Below are 17697 nucleotides of genomic sequence, written 5' to 3' on the forward strand. Positions count from 1 at the left end.
TCCTGCGCGCGGCAGGGACAGCCCAGGTCCGTGCCCGACACAGGCCAGCCTCGGTCTCGGGCAGAAGGACCCAGCATGTCTGCCTTTGCTTCCAGCCTCCTCACTCACCCGGGCCACAGACTGTGGACTTGACCCCCGTCTTCTCCAGCACTGGGACGCGGTTGATGGCGCCTTCGATGTGCTGGGTGAACACGTCCCAGTCCAGGTCAAAGAGGCCAAAGGCAAACTTGTCTGACACCTGGGGAGGCGGGTGGGGGGAGCCGCCCAGTGGGAGCCGGGCCCGGCCAGTCTCCCCCGGGTTGGGGGGGGTGACAGGGCTGGGCCCCTCAGGTCTCCTGCACCAAACCATCACTGGGGCCCGTCCCCTCCCTTCCCCCGTGCTGGCCCAGGCCCCCCAGCTCTGCGCTGGACTGTTGCAATGGCCTCCACCTGGTCACCCTGCCTTCCGACCCTCCTTCGACCTTCTCCTAAGTCAGACCATGCCCTCTCTTGCTCTCCAGCAGCCCTGTGGCCCACCGAGGCCTACAAGGGCAGGCCCTGCCCCCGTCTACCACTGGCCCACGGCCACGCTGACCTTCCTTCAGTTCAAGGACAAGCTTGGCCAGACCTCAGGGCCTTCACCCCCGGTCTGAGGCAGCACCTCACCGACCGTGCTCTCTCCAGGGGGGGGTTCTGCTCTGATGTCACCTCCTCGGGGGCCCTGCCTGACCACGGCGCGAAGGATAGCCCTCCACTCTTAGGAGGCTTGTTCCCAACCTGCTGGCTTCCTTCAGCACAGGTCACCGCTGCTTGTCTGTTTACTGTGAGTCTCCCCGCCCAAACACAGGCACCCCGGGACAGGGGCTTTCGTGCTGCGCTCCCTCTGTACCCAGGAAGTAAAACAGAATCTGACCCAAGGTTGTCACTTAATCATTCGATGGCACGAACCCAGGAGCGAGGGCGGCCCAGGAGTGCTCGAGGGGGCCGAGGGGGCCGCCCGACTTCCATGCAGCCCCAGAAGCTGCCGGGAGAGCCGCGGGGCCTGGACAGACGCCACTGCCGTGGGTCCGGGCTCAGGGTGGTTTGCTGTGGACACAGGGTTTTAACGTTTTTGTCGTCTTCCAAAGCTGTGATTTGACATCTCCGCAGCCTGTGAGTACTGCTGTTTGAGTCCAGCCCTCTCCCTGCCCCCTGTCTACCTGTGTGCCACGTTCAGAGAAAACCGAGTTGACCCTTCTGGGGCCAAGGGACCTGCCATTTCTCAGGTGTGCACCCGAGGAGCTTCAGGAAGGTGGGCTTCCTGCAGGAAGGCTTCTCCACACTGAGACGCAGCCCTGAACCACCCCCCTCCCCGATCCCTCTGTGTCTTACCTCCTCCCAGAAGATGGGGTTGGTCTCATAGCCACCCACAGACAAGGCATCTCCTTGGAGGCGGAGGTAGACAGAGGCATCGTGGTCGCGGACGTTCGGCATGTTCTGGAAGGCAGAGCAGAGAGGCCTCAGGGTCAGCCAGGGCTGGGCCGTGGGTCCAGGACCTCCGCCAGGGGGCACAGGCCCACGGTGGACTATGGTGCCTCCTTTTTGTAGGAGGGCAGAGTGGACCCGGGGTCTCAGGCTATACCGTGGACAAACCACCCCCGCTCAAGTCTCCCCTTCCCCAAACCCCATAAAACAGCAGCCGTAAGGAGAGCGAGGCGGGAGGGATGAGGTGTAGCCCACAACGCTAGGAGAGCCGCAGGGGGACAAGCGCACGCAGGAGAAGGGGACCAACGCTGGAGGGTGCGGAGCGGAGGCCACGCCCCAGCTCGGGTTGGGGGCCGGGGAGACTGCACAAGTCGAGCCAGTGCCACCCTCCATCCCCTCCAATCAGTAGAGACCCAGCTTGTGGCAGCCCAGCTCCCTCTGCAGGGGCCGATGGGCAGACTGCATGGTGTGTGTGCACACACGTGTGGATGTGAGAATGTGTGTATGCGTGCGCACATGTGTGAGTGGGAGACAAAGAGAATGTGTGTGAACGGGAAGACAGCCCAGGGTCTCTTCAAAGCAGTGGGCCCAGATCCCCTCCGTCCTCCCCAGCTAAGGCCCGGCCTGGGGACAGCCCCACGGGCTGGAGAAGTGAGTCTCCAGGTTCGGGGTGGTGAGGAGTGGGCTCTTGTTCCCCCTCGACAGCAGCCTGGGGACCCTACCGTGGAGACACGAAGTGGCCCGTGGAAGGCTCCAGACGCTGACACCAGGGCCGCTCGCCAAAAAGGATGGCTCACCCTCACCCCCTGTGAGATGCCCTCCCTCTCCAAGCTTCCAGTCGGCCTGTGGACTTAAAAGCGAAACCAGGAACTTCGGAGCTGTGACAAGACTGGGTCTGTGAAATAAGGTGCCATGGAAACGGAACAATCCCAGATCAAGAAAGAGGTCTCGAAACAGGAGATGATCATCAAAATGAAAAATGCAACAGGTGGGTTGGATAAGACCATCTTCCGTATAGGAAGCTAAACAAGATGAAGAAAGGGAAATCAGGAAAGTAAAAAATAAGGAAATCACCTAAAGGTCCAACATCCACCTTATCGGGGGTTCCAGAAAGACAAACAGAGGAAATGGAGTAGAGGAACATCAGAGCAATGAACCTGGACAGCTTCTCAGAGTGAACGTCATGAATCTCCGTATTAAAGGAGTCCTATCACGCCCCATGAACGGACAGGCCGGCACCGAGGCATGCTGGGGTGAAACATGGGAATAGCATCCTGGAGGCTGAAGGACCTGGAGCAGAGTCTCCAAAATTCCACAGACAATTTTATTTTATTTATTTATTTTTTATTTATTTACTTATTTTTAATTTTTTTAAAAACATGTATTTATTTTTGAGACAGAGAGAGACAGAGCATGAACAGGGGAGGGGCAGAGAGACAGGGAGACCCAGGATCGGAAGCAGGCTCCAGGCTCCGAGCTGTCAGCCCAGAGCCCGACACGGGGCTCGAACTCACGGACCGCGAGATCGTGACCTGAGCTGAAGTCGGATGCCCAACTGACTGAGCCACCCAGGTGCCCCATCCACAGACAATTTTAGATGGAGAATTCTAGACCCCGTGAATCCCTCAATCAAGTGTCCGGAAAGAATTAGGATTATTTCAGACATGGATGAACACAAAAACATTTTACTTCCCATGTGCCCCTTCTCAGTAAGCAACCAGAGCATATGCACACCAAGGATCCAAATAGAAGAGGCCCCAGGGTCAGAGCCGAGCAGAGGCCAAGAGGCAGGCAGCCCAGAAAAGAGCCACTCAGAACAGCAGAAGGCTTCCTCTGGGGCGGGGAGAATGGGACATAGAGACCATATGTGATTTCTCTGGTGTGCACGAGTTGTGCAGAACATACTATTGAGAGCTAATTGACAGACACGTTGAAATGTTGGGGGGAGGGGTGGAAATGTGACAGTTACGAACATACATGCAAATAACCTCAACAAAATACCAGTCAACTGAACCCAGCAGCATACGAGAGGAGTGTATGCCATGACCTAATGGGGGTTATCCCAGGAATGCAAGGTTGGCTTGACATCTGAAAAGAAATCCTTGTGATACACCATAGCAACAGACTAAAGGATGAAAACCAATCATTTCAACAGATGCAGAAAAAGGATTTCCAACACCCTTCATGACAAAAACACTCAGCAATCTAGAAATAGGAGGGAACTTCCTGACAAAGGGTATCTAAGACACACCCACAGCTAAAACATACTTATTTTCAGCTCTTCCTTTAAGGTTAGCCCAACGACAGGATGTCTACCTCACCACTTCTACTCAGCATCATATCGGAGGTTCTAGCTGAGACAGCAATTAGACAAGAAAAAATAACGAGAGGCATTAACATTGGAAAAAGAAGTAAAACTATCTCTTGTTGCAGATGACGTGATCTTGCATATAGAAACCCCTAAGGAACCCACTAAAAAACTGTTACAACTAACAAAATAGTTCAATAAGGTGGCAGGATACAAGATCAATGCGTAACAGACAAAAATTGTTGTATTTCTTCACTTCACTAATGATGAGCAAAAAAAAAAAAAAAAAAAAAAAGAAATTAAGAAAATAATTCCACCTACGTCATCAAAAAGAATTTAAAAATACCCACAAATTTAACAAAAGTGCAAAACTTGTACTCTGAAAACTCAGCAATATTTTTGAAAGAAATTAAAGAAGGCCTGAACGAGTGGAAAGACATCCCATGTTTACAAAACGAAGACTTGATATTGCTAGGATGATGTGCTCTCCGAACGGATCCAGATTCAACATGATCGCCGTTAAAATCACAGCGGGCTTCTTGGCAGAAATTGACAAACCGATCCTAAAATTCATATGGAAATGCAAGGGACCCAGAATAGTTAAAACCATCTTGAAAAAGAAGGACCAAGCTGGGAGACTCACGCTTCCTGATTTCAAAACTCACTACAAAACCATTGTAATCAAGACACTAACACAAGGATACGCATATAGATCACTGGAATGGGGTTGAGAGTCCAGAAATAAACCCGCACGTTTATGGTCACTGCTTTTCCACCAGGATGCCAAGGCCGGGCGAGGGGGAAGCCACAGTCGTCAACACGTGCTGCCCGTGCAGCTGGACAGCCACACGCAGAGAAGGAGCCTGGGCCCCTACCTCACACCATACACGAACCATAGTCAAAGTGGGTCCTAGACCTAAGAGTAAGAGCTAAACTATATGATTCGTAGAAGAAAACATGGGAGTAAGTCTTTGTGGTCTTGAGTTAGGAAATGCCTTCTGAAATATGACCCCAGAAACACAAGCAACAAAAGAAACAATCCCTAAGTTGGATTTCACCAAAATCAAGACCTTTTGTGCTGCCAACAACACCATCAAGAAAGGGAAAAGACAACCCACAGAATGGGAGGAAGTATCTGGAAGGCATAAATCTGATAAGAGGCTTGTACCCAGCATATAACAGGAACTCTTATAACTCAATACAAAGACCAGTAACCCAATTTAAATGAGCAAGGTGTCTGAATAGACATTTCTCCAAAGAAGATGTACGAAAGGCCAGTAAGCACATGGGAAGACGCTCACCATCATTAGCCAGTAGGGAAATGCAGCTCGAAACCCCAGTGAGATCCCACCTCACACCCACTAGGATGGCTGGGATCAAAGACAGAGAATCACCAGTGGCGGCGAGGACTTGGAGAAGTCACAACCCTCACCCACCGTGCGTGGGAACGTAAAACAGTGCATGTGCTTTGAAAACAATCTGACGGTTCCTCAAACAGTTAAGCATAGAGTTACTATGTGACTCAGCAATTCCACTCCATGATATCCACTCAAGAGAAATGAACACATATGTCAACACAAAAACATGTACATGAATGTTCATAGCAGCATTATCCATAACAGCCAAAAAGTGGAAACAACTCAAATGTCCATCAACAGATGACTGGACAAATAAAAGGTGGTCTAGGATAGAATATTAGTTAGCCATTAAAAGGAATGAAATTCTGATATATGCACCACATGGATGAACTTTGAAAATGTCATACTGACTGAAAGAAGTCAGACGCAAAAGGTCATATATGGTATGATTTCATTTTATTAAATGTCCAGAATAGGAAAATCCAGAGAGATAGAAATCAGATTAGTGATTATCTAAGACTGAGGGTTGGGTGGGAAATGGGGAGTGACCGAAAATGGGTATGAGGTTTGGGGGGATGAATGTAATGTTGATAGATAGATAGATAGATAGAAAGAATTAGTGACAGTTACATAGAAAACTGAGCAACCGGAAAACAATAACTCCAGGAAACACAAAAGTCAGACACTATTTTGCTCAGGAGTTAACAATATTTACATTGTCATTATATTGCAAACACTGACTACTCATTTCACCAAAAACAAACCAAAATCATTTTAGAAAGTGACCAAGAGTCAGGAGACGCCACGTCCCCTGCTGTTCTCTGGCTCTAGAGGAGCTGCCTTCCCTCATGGACCACTTACCCTGGAGACGACGGGCACATGATGTGGGACTCCTCTGCCCCGTCTCCACGCAGAGACCAAAAGGGATAACCTGGTGGATGCCCCTCCCTCCCACTCCAGTCTCCTAGTTAGCTGGACAACTAGGAGGACTGTTGTCGAAGACGACAGTCGAAGGACTGTTGTCAAGAACGTGTGAGAAGGTCTCCGTAACGGAGCACTTCGGAAACAGTAATCATCATGTCATTACTTCCATTGTCACTACAACTCTACAAACGAAACAGAAACTCTGGAGCTCCATAGAGCAGGACAGTGGGGACACCTGGTGGCCAGGGAAGTCCCAGACTTTTGCTCCAGCAGGATCAGTGTTCCCAGCTCCTGGCCCCAGCACACTGAGCTGCCTTGAGTGCCCAGCACATGCTCAGTTCAGCCCCAAGGCGTCCTCTGGGCACTCTCACTGCCATCTCCACACAGGAGCACCCCCCCCCCCCCGCCCACAGGTATGACCCTGTCCCACTGATGTCCCTGCCTCCGGACCTCAGCCCACTCCCTTGCATTATTTCTCCTGCCCCCCATCCATCCAAAACCTGTTGGCCACTTCCTCTGGGAAGCCTTCCGGATCGTTCCAGCTTTCCCTAATCTCTTCCTCTGAAGCACCAGCCGGCCAGACCCCTCTGTGCACCCTTGGTCCTGGTCATCATCATCCTCACCACCGGCTACAGGCCAAGCACCGTGTTTGGCCCTTCACCTCACGCAGCCCTGTGCAGTCCATATGGTTATCGCTCGTTTTGCAGAAAAGGAAACTGAGGCCCACCCAGCACTATGACTTTCCTGGCTGCGTCACTGGGGGCTGAAATGCAGCCCCCGAGCCTGGGCTTTCCCATCGCTCGGTGCCCGAGCAGAATAGCTTCTGCAGAAGCAGGCAGAGGTTGGTGGGAAAGCCAGACCAGCAGAGAGCACCGCGCACTCTGTTTGTCAGCCACAGACACCAGGCCCAGAGAGGGAAGGCGCCAGGTCATAGAGGAGCTGGGGGCAGTGCTTGGCCTGGACTCAGGCCTGGGTCAGACCCTCAGGGGTGCCCAGGGTAGCACAGCCCTGTGGCCACCCAAGGAGAGTGATCCCTCCCCGGGACACAGCCCCTGTCCTGCCCACAGGCTGTCCCCAGCTTTCCCCAGCTGTGGTCTGAGCCCACGGTGGCCTGAGGGCGACCCCTGGCGGCCACCCGGGGAGTCCTCCCCACAGAATCAGGGAGCACGTGGCACAGAGCAGCCCCGGCGGGATCACATTAAACTCATCCACAAACAGGGGCAGGGGCAGGAGTGGTGGGGAGGCCACCTAGCAGCCAACCACTGACGAGGGAAGCCAGGCTCTTCCAGGGCAGGGAGGAGGCTCCCAAGACCCTCTTTGCGGGGTCCCACCTCCCACTCTCCCACCACCACCGTCAGGCCCCTCTCTGAACTGCCTGTGGGTCCCGCACCGCCCTCCTCCTGCCCTCTTCCTGCACTCCCTCCCTGGGCTGGGAGTCCCGGAAGAAGCCCTGTGCCGGCCTCCTCAGAGCCCTGCCCCACCGCTGCCATTGCGCCCCCATCAGCCTGCTCCGGATTTGCTCCTTTGCCTGTCCGTACCTCCCCTCGCTTCACCCAGACAAGAACTGGGTCCTTCTCTCCGTCACGTCACAGCCCTGGTGTCTAGGATAGGGCCTGAGACGCAGCGATGTTTGCAGGGTGTGAGCAGGGTGAAGGAGGGAGGGTTACATGGAATGGGAGGTAAATGGGTTAATAAACAGGTGGATGATGAGGGAGGGAGGGAGAGATGAAGGGGTAGAAGGACGGAGGGCTGGAGGGCGGGAGTGAGGGAGGGGTGGAGGGGTGAAAGGAGGGAGGGGCGAAGGGAGGGGGAGGAGTGGAGGGGTGGAGGGAGGGAGGGGGGAGGGGTGGAGGGAGAGAGGGGCGAAGGGAGGGGGTGGGGTGGAGGGGTAGGATGGAGGGCTGGAGGGTGGAGGGCTGGAGGGAGGGGTGGAGGGAGGGAGCGGAGAAAGGGAGGGGGGAGGGATGAAGGGGTAGAAGGATGGAGGGCTGGAGGGTGGAGGGCTGGAGGGCTAGAGGGCTGGAGGGCTGGAGGGAGGGGTGGAGGGAGGGCTGGAGGGAGGGGTGGAGGGGTGGAGGGAGGGGTGGAGGGGTGGAGGGAGGGGCGAAGGGAGGGGGTGGGGTGGAGGGGTAGAAGGACAAGGGCTGGAGGGTGGAAGGCTGGAGGGCTGGAGGGCTGGAGGGAGGGGTGGAGGGAGGGGTGAAGGGGTGGAGGGAGGGAGAGGCGAAGGAGGGGGGAGGGATGAAGGGGTAGAATGATGGAGGGCTGGAGGGTGGAGGGCTGGAGGGCTGGAGGGAGGGGTGGAGGGAGGGCTGGAGGGTGGAGGGCTGGAGGGTGGAGGGCTGGAGGGTGGAGGGCTGGAGGGAGGGGTGGAGGGGTGGAGGGGTGGAGGGAGGGGCGAAGGGAGGGGTGGGGGTGGAGGGGTAGAAGGACAAGGGCTGGAGGGTGGAAGGCTGGAGGGCTGGAGGGCTGGAGGGAGGGGTGGAGGGAGGGAGGAAGGGGTGGAGGCAAGGGTGGAGGGGTGGAGGGAGGGAGCGGAGAAAGGGAGGGGGGAGGGATGAAGGGGTAGAAGGATGGAGGGCTGGAGGGTGGAGGGCTGGAAGGCTAGGGGGCTGGAGGGCTGGAGGGAGGGGCGAAGGGAGGGGGTGGGGTGGAGGGGTAGAAGGACAAGGGCTGGAGGGTGGACGGCTGGAGGGCTGGAGGGCTGGAGGGAGGGGTGGAGGGAGGGGTGAAGGGGTGGAGGGAGGGAGAGGCGAAGGAGGGGGGAGGGATGAAGGGGTAGAAGGACGGAGGGCTGGAGGGGTGGAGGGGTCTCCCTTGGGGAGGACCTGAGGGTGGGGAATCCTTGCCAGGACTGGCACCCGGGGCATATCTGGGGGAGGCAGACGCACGGGGGTCCCCGGAAGAGGTACCTGGGGCACAGAACATGCCAAAGCACTGACTGACTGCACCAGGCAGGACAACCTTGGGCGTCAGTGCGGAGCTGTGCCCCGAGGGTCAAGGGAGTCAGCACCAGCAGGGTCACACCCGTGTTACTTCATTTAACCGTCACCCCACCCCAAACACCCGGGGTTACGATGCCCATTTCACAGATGAGGTGGCTGAGGCTCAGGGTGGCGAGCCACCTGCCAAGTGCGAGGGCTCAGAGCCAGGTCGCTGCGCCTCCCACAGTCTATGTACCTGGATCCCCTCAATGCGCTCGGTGACGACGTAGGCATGGTGCATGGCCACCAGCGGGACCTTGACTCCGGCCATCCGGCCCACAGCGCCGGCCCACACTCCTGCGGGCAGAGCAGGGATAAGTCAGCACTGCTGTGCCTGGAGGGGCGGCCGGCCAGGTGGGGCGGGGCGCCTGTGCAGGCACTTCTGTCCCGGGGCAATTCCTCTCCGTCACACCCAGGCCCCTCCCTGCCCCCCCAGAGAAAGGCCCGGCTGAGGGAGCAGCCAGCGAGAGCCAGGGGACAGTCCTGCTCACCTGCACAATTGACCACGCAGGGCGTCTGGATGGAGCCGTGCTCTGTCTCCACGGCTGCGACCCGCCGCACCCCGAAGTCGTCGGTCCGCACGCGGATGCCGGTCACGGGGCAGTTCTCGATGACCTGGGAGCGAGAGGGGCTGCTGCTTCCAGAGCCATGCCGGGCTCCCCGAGGGTGCTGATCACCCCTGATGTCCCCCCGCCTCGCCTGGATGGGACCTGGGGCACCGTCGGGGAAGTGGGGAGACCATGGCGCTGGAAACTAGCCCCAGGAGCTCCTTGACTTGGGGAACTTGATCCCAGACCTGGGGCCCTTTCTCACAAAGTGGCTTTTAAAAAGCAAGGCTTGGGGCACCTGGGTGGCTCAGTCGGTTAAGCGTCCGACTTCGGCTCAGGTCATGATCTCGCGGTCCGTGAGTTCGAGCCCCGCGTCGGGCTCTGGGCTGATGGCTCAGAGCCTGGAGCCTGTTTCTGATTCTGTGTCTCCCTCTCTCTCTGACCCTCCCCCGTTCATGTTCTGTCTCTCTCTGTCTCAAAAATAAATAAACTTAAAAAAAATTTTTGAAAAAAATAAAAAGCAAGGCTCAAGTCGCTAACGGGTGTCTGTGGTCTAGGCCTTCGGTAAAAAGGTCACCGATCAGTGTGGCTTGCTTCCACGTTGTATACAAGTGTATCTTCCTAAACACGTATTTGGGGTCAAACTAAAATCTCAACATTTTTCCCCTCTGGGTGATTTTCATTTCTTCTCTTTTGCTTTTCTGTCCTTTCCAATAAGTTCTACAACTCTGTGTTTATCTCGGATGAAAGACGAGAAACACAAGAAGAGATCTGGAAAGGACTCCCTTGTCTAGCACGGCCAGAGCCTCGGGGAAGGAAGGAGGGCTGACATCCCCCGAGGCACCGCCCACCTTTGCAGGGGCAGATCAAAAGGCTCAGAGAGGCTGTCCCCGGCCCAAGGTCACACAGCAGAGAGAATGGCACCTGTTTCCTTTCCTTGGGCTCTTGGGGTTCTTGGGGCCAGGAGCGGGGGGCACAGGGCCAGGCGGCCTCTGGTACCTGGGCTCCCCGGGCAGCAGCAGCCCTGGTGAGGGCGGTACACGTGCCGGCCGGGTCCATCGTACCGTCGTGCGGCACATACAGGGTCCCGTACAGGTCGTCCACGTTCATCAGCGGGTACAGTGCCTTCGTCTCGGCCGGGCTCAGCACGTGGGACTCCACGCCATACGCCTTGCCCAACTAGAGGGACCCAAAGGCAAGTAAGTCAGCCCTCGGGGAGCAGATATCCTCTGGCCGCTCTCCTCCCGGTCTGGGCCTCGGAGCTGCAGCTCCAACCTTGCCTCCTCCAGGAAGTTCCCCTGGGGACATGGGGTGATAATGGCTTGTGTGGTTGACACCCCTAACGGGCTCAGACCAGTCTCCGGTGAGGAAGGGGCTTCTTACAGAAACAAACATTTTGGGCTAGAGGACCAGATTCCCCAGTCGGACCAGCTCCCAGGAGGCCAACCGGATCCTGGGTCCCAGGCCCCTGGTTTAGCAGGACTGGCCACACCGGCACATTTGATTGGCCCACGGGCAGCCAATCAAGTGTCCCCAGGTATCACAACGGGACAGGCCCCACCCAACTAGAAAGAAGCTGAGCCAATCGGATTCTCTGTCTCAGAATGAAAGTGGCTGAGGCTTCAGGGAGCTGCTGGGAACTTGGGCTGGAAGGTTGGGGCCCGGGCTTTCTTTGGAGGCCTCGGTCCCAGCTGACGCGGGAGCCCAGGGGCAGGATGAGGCCGAATGGGGCCAGCGCCTCTGCCCAGGAACCCACACCTGCCCTGGTGAAGCCAGCTGCCCCTGCCTCCAGCCTGGGGTCCCAGAGGACTCAGCATCCCTGTGACAATGAGCCCCTGCTGGCCACACTGCTCACTGCACCCTGAGCGGGCATTCAGTCGGCGCTCTATAAGGGGACCGATGGCTGGAGAAGCCGGCCTCACCCATGTCCCCACCTCAGTACAAGGCCTTTCAGCAGCATAAAGCTTTCTCCTTGTCGGGGACGCCTCCTGGTGAATGCGACCTCCTACTGATCCTGCCTCCCCTGAGCACAGCCCGGTGACGGTAACAGCTCCACTGTGGGGCCTCCCCTGTGTCCGGGGCTCGGCGACCGTGCTCCACAACACGGTCCCATTTTGAAGGCAAGCATGCCAAGGCTCGCCTGTCCCAGGCGGCCCGCCAGCAAGGGCTCCTTCCCTGAGCCATGCTGCCCCGTCCCCACCCCACCGGTGCCAGGCCCGAGCTCCCACCCACCGACATGAGCCTTTTGTACTCATCCAGACGCTGCCGGTTGGATGCTATGAACAGGCCCCCATTCTGGATCCAGCCCGTGTGCAGCCCCGTCTCCTCCTCCAGGTCGTGGCTCACCACACGCCGGGTATGGGCCAGAAGCTCCACCTCCACGTCGCTGGGCCGAAGCTGCCACAGCAGTCCTGGCCGGGAAGGGGCAGGGCACCATCAGTTCCCGGCAAGGCGGTGGGGCACCCCTTCCTCCCTCCCGGCAGGCCCCGGGCTCCCAAAGAACAGGCGGCCGGCCTGGGTCTTTCTCTGAAGGCCATGGGGGACTTGGAGAGGCAGATGAGCAAGAAATCACAGCGCCGGGCGCCTGGGGGGCTCGGTCGGTTAAGCATCCGACTGGGGCTCAGGTCACGATCTCGTGGTTCGTGAGGTCGAGCCCCACCTTGAGCCCCACGTCGGGCTCTGTGCTGACAGCGAGAGGCCTTCCTGGGATTCTCTCTCTTTCTTTCCGCCCCCACCCCACCACCACTGTGCACGCTCTCTCCCTCTCTCTCTCTAAGAATAAAATTTAAAAACAAATCACAGGGTCCAAGATGATTTGGGGACGGGGCTCCTGGCCCCTGGGCACCTCAGATTGTGGCACTATCGAAGATCCTATTTATGAACACTTTCTGCGTGCCAAGCCCAGGGCTCAGCCTGTCACAGGCTGACAGAGCAGCCCCTGGGGTCAGCATGATTAGCTTACGGTGACATTAAATGGCACCAAACAGTTCCACTCTCAGGACAGCAGAGCAGGTGACGATGGGGCCAGGACCCCGACCCAGGACCGAGAAGCCCAGGTGCAGGCTGTCGAGCAGCAAAGCTGCTCCATTCAGAGCAGAGCGTGGGGCGTGGGTGGCCAGGGCTGAGGCCGGTCTCACAGCGACGGGACGGTGGGAAGGCAGAGGCAGCGGTGTGCAGGCCTGAGCGCGAGGCCCGGACTGCTTCCCAGCTCCACGTCCAGTGACCTCACGCTGGCAGCATGACATTAGTCAAGGTGGGGGTGTTTACCCCCCAGAAACTGGCAAACTTAACCCAGGACCCGGGGTTAAGGCAGAGGGTCGGCTGCGTGCATACCGTAGGCGCTTCATGCGTGCCCACTGGCTAGCTAGCAGGTTGAGACTCACGGACGCACCTGGTGCCCACGGAGGACACCGCTCTGCATCACCCCGATGGCTCCTTCCCCGTCTGTGCTCTAGACCCGCCGGAGGACCCCCCTCATCCACGGTGGCTCTGTCTGGGGAGGGGTGTCCGCTCTCGGAACAGACAGCTGTCTGGGCCCCCAGCCCTGCTCCCTCCTCCCCACTGCTGCTCTTCAGAGACGTGGGGGGCCAGGAGGACCCCCCACCTTCGGGTGAACCCGCGTCTTCCGCGTCCCTCCCCCTCCAGCGCGGCTGCCTCGGGTTGCCGACCCGGAATCAGCCCCTTCCAGCACCCCCCTGCCCCGGCCCCCACCTGCCGTGTGCCAGGTGGTCCCGGAGGTCAGCCGCTCCCGCTCCAGCAGCACCGCCCCGCTCACGCCCAGCTTGGCCAAGTGGTACAGGGTCTGGCAACCCAAGCTGCCCCCGCCGATGACCACCACGTGGGCCGTGCCGGGCAGGGGCTGGCTTGGGCCCCGGGCCACCGTCGAGGGGCCCTGGGGGTCCTTCAGGGTCCGCCGGTACGGCACGCTCTTCTCGGCGGTGGGGCCGGCCCGGCCGGTCAGGGCGCGCAGCCCCAGGCCCCACGTCCGGCTCCGGCGAGGGCATGTGGCGGCCACACGCAGGGCTCTGCTCAGCGAGGCCATGGGGACTCCGGACTCAGCACCGCAGGGAGCTGGGGAGAGAGCCAGGGCTGGCTGGGGCGTGCAGGGGTGGGGGCAGCACCAGGTGATACCCGGGGCGGGGGGGACAGCCTCCCATACCGTCCAGGCCCTCCTTCCTCCGCCTCCCCGGGGCCCCGAGTGCACCTGCAGCCCAGTGCTCAGGGACTGAGGGCCTGTGGGCATTGGAGAGCCCAGGGCGACCGTGGTGGGAGGCAGGAGGTCCCTGCCAGCCCAGGGGCGGGCTGCTGGAGTAGGTCATCGAGGGGACAGGACTGCAGGGTGACCCACGAGCTGGACCCAGGCAGTCAGAGGCCCCTCACCCCCTCCCCCATCCCGGGAATGTACATTCTGCCCCCCTTCCCACAATGGGAGCCGTTTTCAGGAACGAAGGCTCGAGGGAGCAAAGCGTCGCTGAGACCCTCTGGACAGTTCGAGTGACTGAGCCCCGTAAGGCCGCTGTAGAATCTAAGATCTGGCAGGTGGGTGCAGAGACCCACCGTCTCCCGGCCCCGAGACGGGCCTCGTTGCGAGGCCCCTTGCTTGCTAACCCTGCCACCTGCCACCGACAGTGGCCTGCTTCTGTCCGTCTCTCCTCGCCCTCTGTGGACGGACATGGACAGTGAACCGGGCTGTGACCGAGCACCGGCCCTGGGCTGGGGGGGGGGGGGTGGGGGGAGGGGAAGCCCCCTCCCTGCCCCTCTGCCTCCTCCTCGGTGTCCCCCGGGGGCCTTCAGGGCTCACCTCAAATCCCTCCTCCTTCAGGAAGCCCTCCCAACCAGAAAAGCCACATAATTACAAGAACACGACAGGAGGCCCACCTCCTAAGGAGCGAAGGGGCCAAGAGGTGTCTCCCTGGGGGGGTATCCTGCCCACCACAGGGAGGACAGGACCGCTGGGAGGGGCCTCCCGGGCCCCCTTCTGGGGTCAGTAGGACAAGCAAGGGGGATTTAGTGGTGAATGTGAGGTGCACGGGTGCCACCTACAGTCATAGTCATGACGGATATTTATGACCTCGTTAATTTAATTTAAAAAGTCGACCTCTGGGGCGCCTGGGTGGCTCAGTCAGTTGAGCGTCCGGCTTCAACTCAGGTCATGATCTTGTGGTTTGCGAGTTCGAGCCCCGTGTCGGGCTCTGCGCTGACAGCCCGCAGCCTGGAGCCTGCTTTGGATTCTGTGTCTCCTCCTCTCTCTGCCCCTCCCCTGCTCATGTTCTGTGTCTCTCTGTCTCTCAATAATAAATAAACGTTAAAATTTAAAAATAAATAAATAACAAATAAATAAAATAAAAAGTAGACCTGTTTCCAAGAGTGTGCCAGGTGCCAAACTTCCTCCTTCAGCAATCGAGAAATGCTCTCAGGTCAGTATGACTGCTGTCCCCATTTTACAGGGGAGGAGAGCAAGGTGCTGGAAGGCTAAGGTGGCCAAGGTCACAGGGCGGCGGAGTGGCCGAGCACAGCCCAGGCCTGCAGGCTGTCCCAGGACCTGGTCTGGGGGAGGGGAGCCTCGCTGCCACACCTCAACAGTGGGGACGCGGGTGAGGGGCCCAGCTCTCCGGCTGCTCAGGGCTGCCCCGGCGCCCCACCCCCCAGCGGGGTGGGGGCGACAAGGCATCTCAGTCCCTCTGCCCCCCTCTGCCCCCCAGTCTAAAGGCCCACCTGCCTCCTGCCCACAGAGGGGCTCCCCGGGCACGTATCTGAACTTACCTTCTGTCTTCAAAGTGCCCTAATCTTCCAGGAACCCCCAACAGTGGCGCCCTGCCAGTGGAAAGTCGGCGTCACGTGGCTGTGGGGCACGTTCAAGGCTGGGCATCCGCCCCCGCGTCCGCCCGCGCTGCCCCGCACCGCTGCTCGGCCTCCTTCCCCGCTCCCGTCCTACCAGCTCAAGTGCCTCCCGCCCCGGGGGCCGCCACGTGCCCCCTCCCCACCCTCCGGTGGCCCGCGGGGTCTCCCGGGGGCGGGGACGGGGCCTGGGGCTCTCCCAGTGCCGCGGGGTCGCCGGTGCTCCCCCTACCCGAAGCAGCTGCTTCGACGTGAACTCGCTCTCTTGCCCCGCTGACCCTCTCCGCCCGGTCAGCAGCGTGGCCCGTGCGTTCCCCGGGGTGAGGGCGCAGGGCAGCCCAGGGAGCGGGGGCATTAGGACGGGGTGGGGACTTGAGCGACAATGTCACCTGAGCTGTGAAGCCGGAGCCAGAGGAGCGCTCCTCAGAGGCTGTGGGGTGAAGGAGGTTGACGGAGCCTCCGCCTGGTGAAGGAGGGCTCGCGCCCTCGCAGCCCGAAGGTTTCTGCAGCCAGAGGCGGAGAGAAGTCTTGATCTGTCCCAACCCCGCCCGCCCAGGGGAGGGCCCGGGCCCTGCCCCTCCCGGGGGGGACCTCCAGCCGGCCACTGCTCCGCTTGGCGCCCCCTGCCAGTGCCCGGCCCAGGGGCTGCAGGGTGCCGTCCGTTCCTTCCTCCTCAGCAGCAGCCCAGCCGGAACCGGGCTGCCCGCCCCCCGGCCCGCCCCCGGCCCGCCCCCGGCCCGCCCCCGGCCGCACAGCCAGCCCCTGCCACCGCCCCCCACCCCGCCGGGAGGGACCGCCCACCGCCTCTGGCTTCTTGGCTGCCAGGGCCGCAAGCATGTGGGCGGCAGAGCAGTGCTGTGGACCCTGAGGCCCCATTAACCCTGGGTGTTGGGGCGGGTGACCTCACCTCCTCATCGCTACAACAGGGGTTACAGGTATGCTCCGGTGCCCCCGTGCACCCCTGCCTGCCCGTGCCTGTCTGTGCTCTCCAATGCCCCCAAATGAGCTTGCACAGGTGAGGTGGGCAAAAGTGCTGGGTAAGCAACAGGGTTGTGCCAGGCCCCGTGGCTCGTGAGGGCCCCTGGGGAGGGGATCCAGGGCCTTGGCAAGCACCTGCCTGTCCAGCTCCGGCTTGCTTGCTCCCGGGGGAGGGGTGCCCACCGCCTTCAAAGGCAAGCCAGAAAGTCTGGCTGTCTGCACCCTGCCCTCCAGAACTCCTGGATCCCTCCGTCGCTTTCTGAGATGTCCCTGAGCCTCTGGCTTGCCAGCTGCACAGTGCCCAGCTCCCCTGGGCAGGAATGCCTGCCTCCATGTGACTGCTGGGGACCTTGGGACCCGGAGAGGGGCGTCAGCCTGCCTTGGGCCACGCAGAAGCCTTCGGTCTGACTCTGGACCTAGGCCGTTCAGTCTCTGCCCAGAGGAGAGACCACTCACTCCCCTGCTCGCCCCTCTCCCCCCCCCCCGCCCCCCACCAAGGAAGGTCACCCCACAGGTGCAAGGCTTCGCTGGATGGTGCTCAGGCCAAGGGCAGGGGGCCCAGCCTGCTCACTCAGCACACGGTGGGCCAGGCCAGCAGCCTGGGGCCAGGCTGCATCACTCAGTGAGGCGAAGGACAGGTCAGACAGAGTGAAGACGGAGCGTGGCCATAGCGTCCTCAGAGCACTAGACATGAGGTTGCTGTGGCCCCAAGGCAGCGGCCGAGGCAGCCCGGGCCTCTCCTGGCCCTGCACTCAGAGACAAGCAGTGGTTGCAAAATTGTCCCAAGCCAAGAGAGCAGCAGAGTTGCCCTGGACTTTGGACAAGGGGTGGTGGCTGGCAGGCCAGGCCTGGCTGTGGGTCAGCATTATAGGATAGGTGATTGATCAGGCCCGGCTCGGGTCCGGGACAGGTGGATGGGCCACCTCGTCTCCCCAGGCTGCTGGAGGGCACAGCTCCAGAGGTGGGCAGGCTCCAGCCAGGGACGCCGAGGCAGGGCTGGTCTCCTCTGGCCGAGCCTCAGTTTCCCCATCTGGGGCGCAAGGACTATAACCCCTGTAGTGTCAGTTTTAGGGAAGTTTTGTAAATTTCCCTATGTTACCTTTTACTTTCAGTGCCCTTTGAAGAGAGCCGTGGTGCAAAGCGGGGTGACAGTTGACCCTTGAGGGTGAGGGGTCACCCCCAGTGCCAGCCCTCCCCCTGTCCCTGGACCGACACCCTGGCGGGCTGCCCCCTGCCCGCATGGCCTGCATGCACCTGGGCCAGCACCCTCCTTGCCCGGGCGGCCCTCCCCACAGGCCCTGGCCGGCCCTCCGCCC

At 59.9% G+C, this 17697-nt stretch overlaps 1 protein-coding gene across 6 annotated transcripts in view; it reads right to left on the bottom strand.

The window, feature by feature from the left end:
- Positions 1–16970, bottom strand: part of SARDH (sarcosine dehydrogenase) — a 62276-nt gene extending 45306 nt beyond the window's left edge. For 2 of the 6 annotated variants that reach the window (XM_045470275.1, XM_045470274.1), the window contains exons 1-9: positions 15793–16092; positions 15329–15379; positions 13277–13636; positions 11798–11976; positions 10565–10744; positions 9509–9632; positions 9214–9314; positions 1351–1455; positions 109–238 (exon numbers count right to left, since the gene is read on the bottom strand). In XM_045470275.1, coding sequence (XP_045326231.1) covers positions 109–238; positions 1351–1455; positions 9214–9314; positions 9509–9632; positions 10565–10744; positions 11798–11976; positions 13277–13607 — 1150 coding nt within the window. In that variant the 5' untranslated portion in view covers positions 13608–13636; positions 15329–15379; positions 15793–16092. Of the gene's footprint in view, positions 1–108; positions 239–1350; positions 1456–9213; positions 9315–9508; positions 9633–10564; positions 10745–11797; positions 11977–13276; positions 13637–14920; positions 15113–15328; positions 15380–15792; positions 16110–16952 lie in introns of those variants that run through there. The other 4 variants (XM_045470271.1, XM_045470270.1, XM_045470272.1 and 1 more) reach the window with 4 other exon arrangements.
- Positions 16971–17697: the final 727 nt, after the last annotated feature.

This window comes from Leopardus geoffroyi, chromosome D4 (assembly GCF_018350155.1).
Source record: "Leopardus geoffroyi isolate Oge1 chromosome D4, O.geoffroyi_Oge1_pat1.0, whole genome shotgun sequence".
Classification (NCBI taxonomy): domain Eukaryota; kingdom Metazoa; phylum Chordata; class Mammalia; order Carnivora; family Felidae; genus Leopardus; species Leopardus geoffroyi.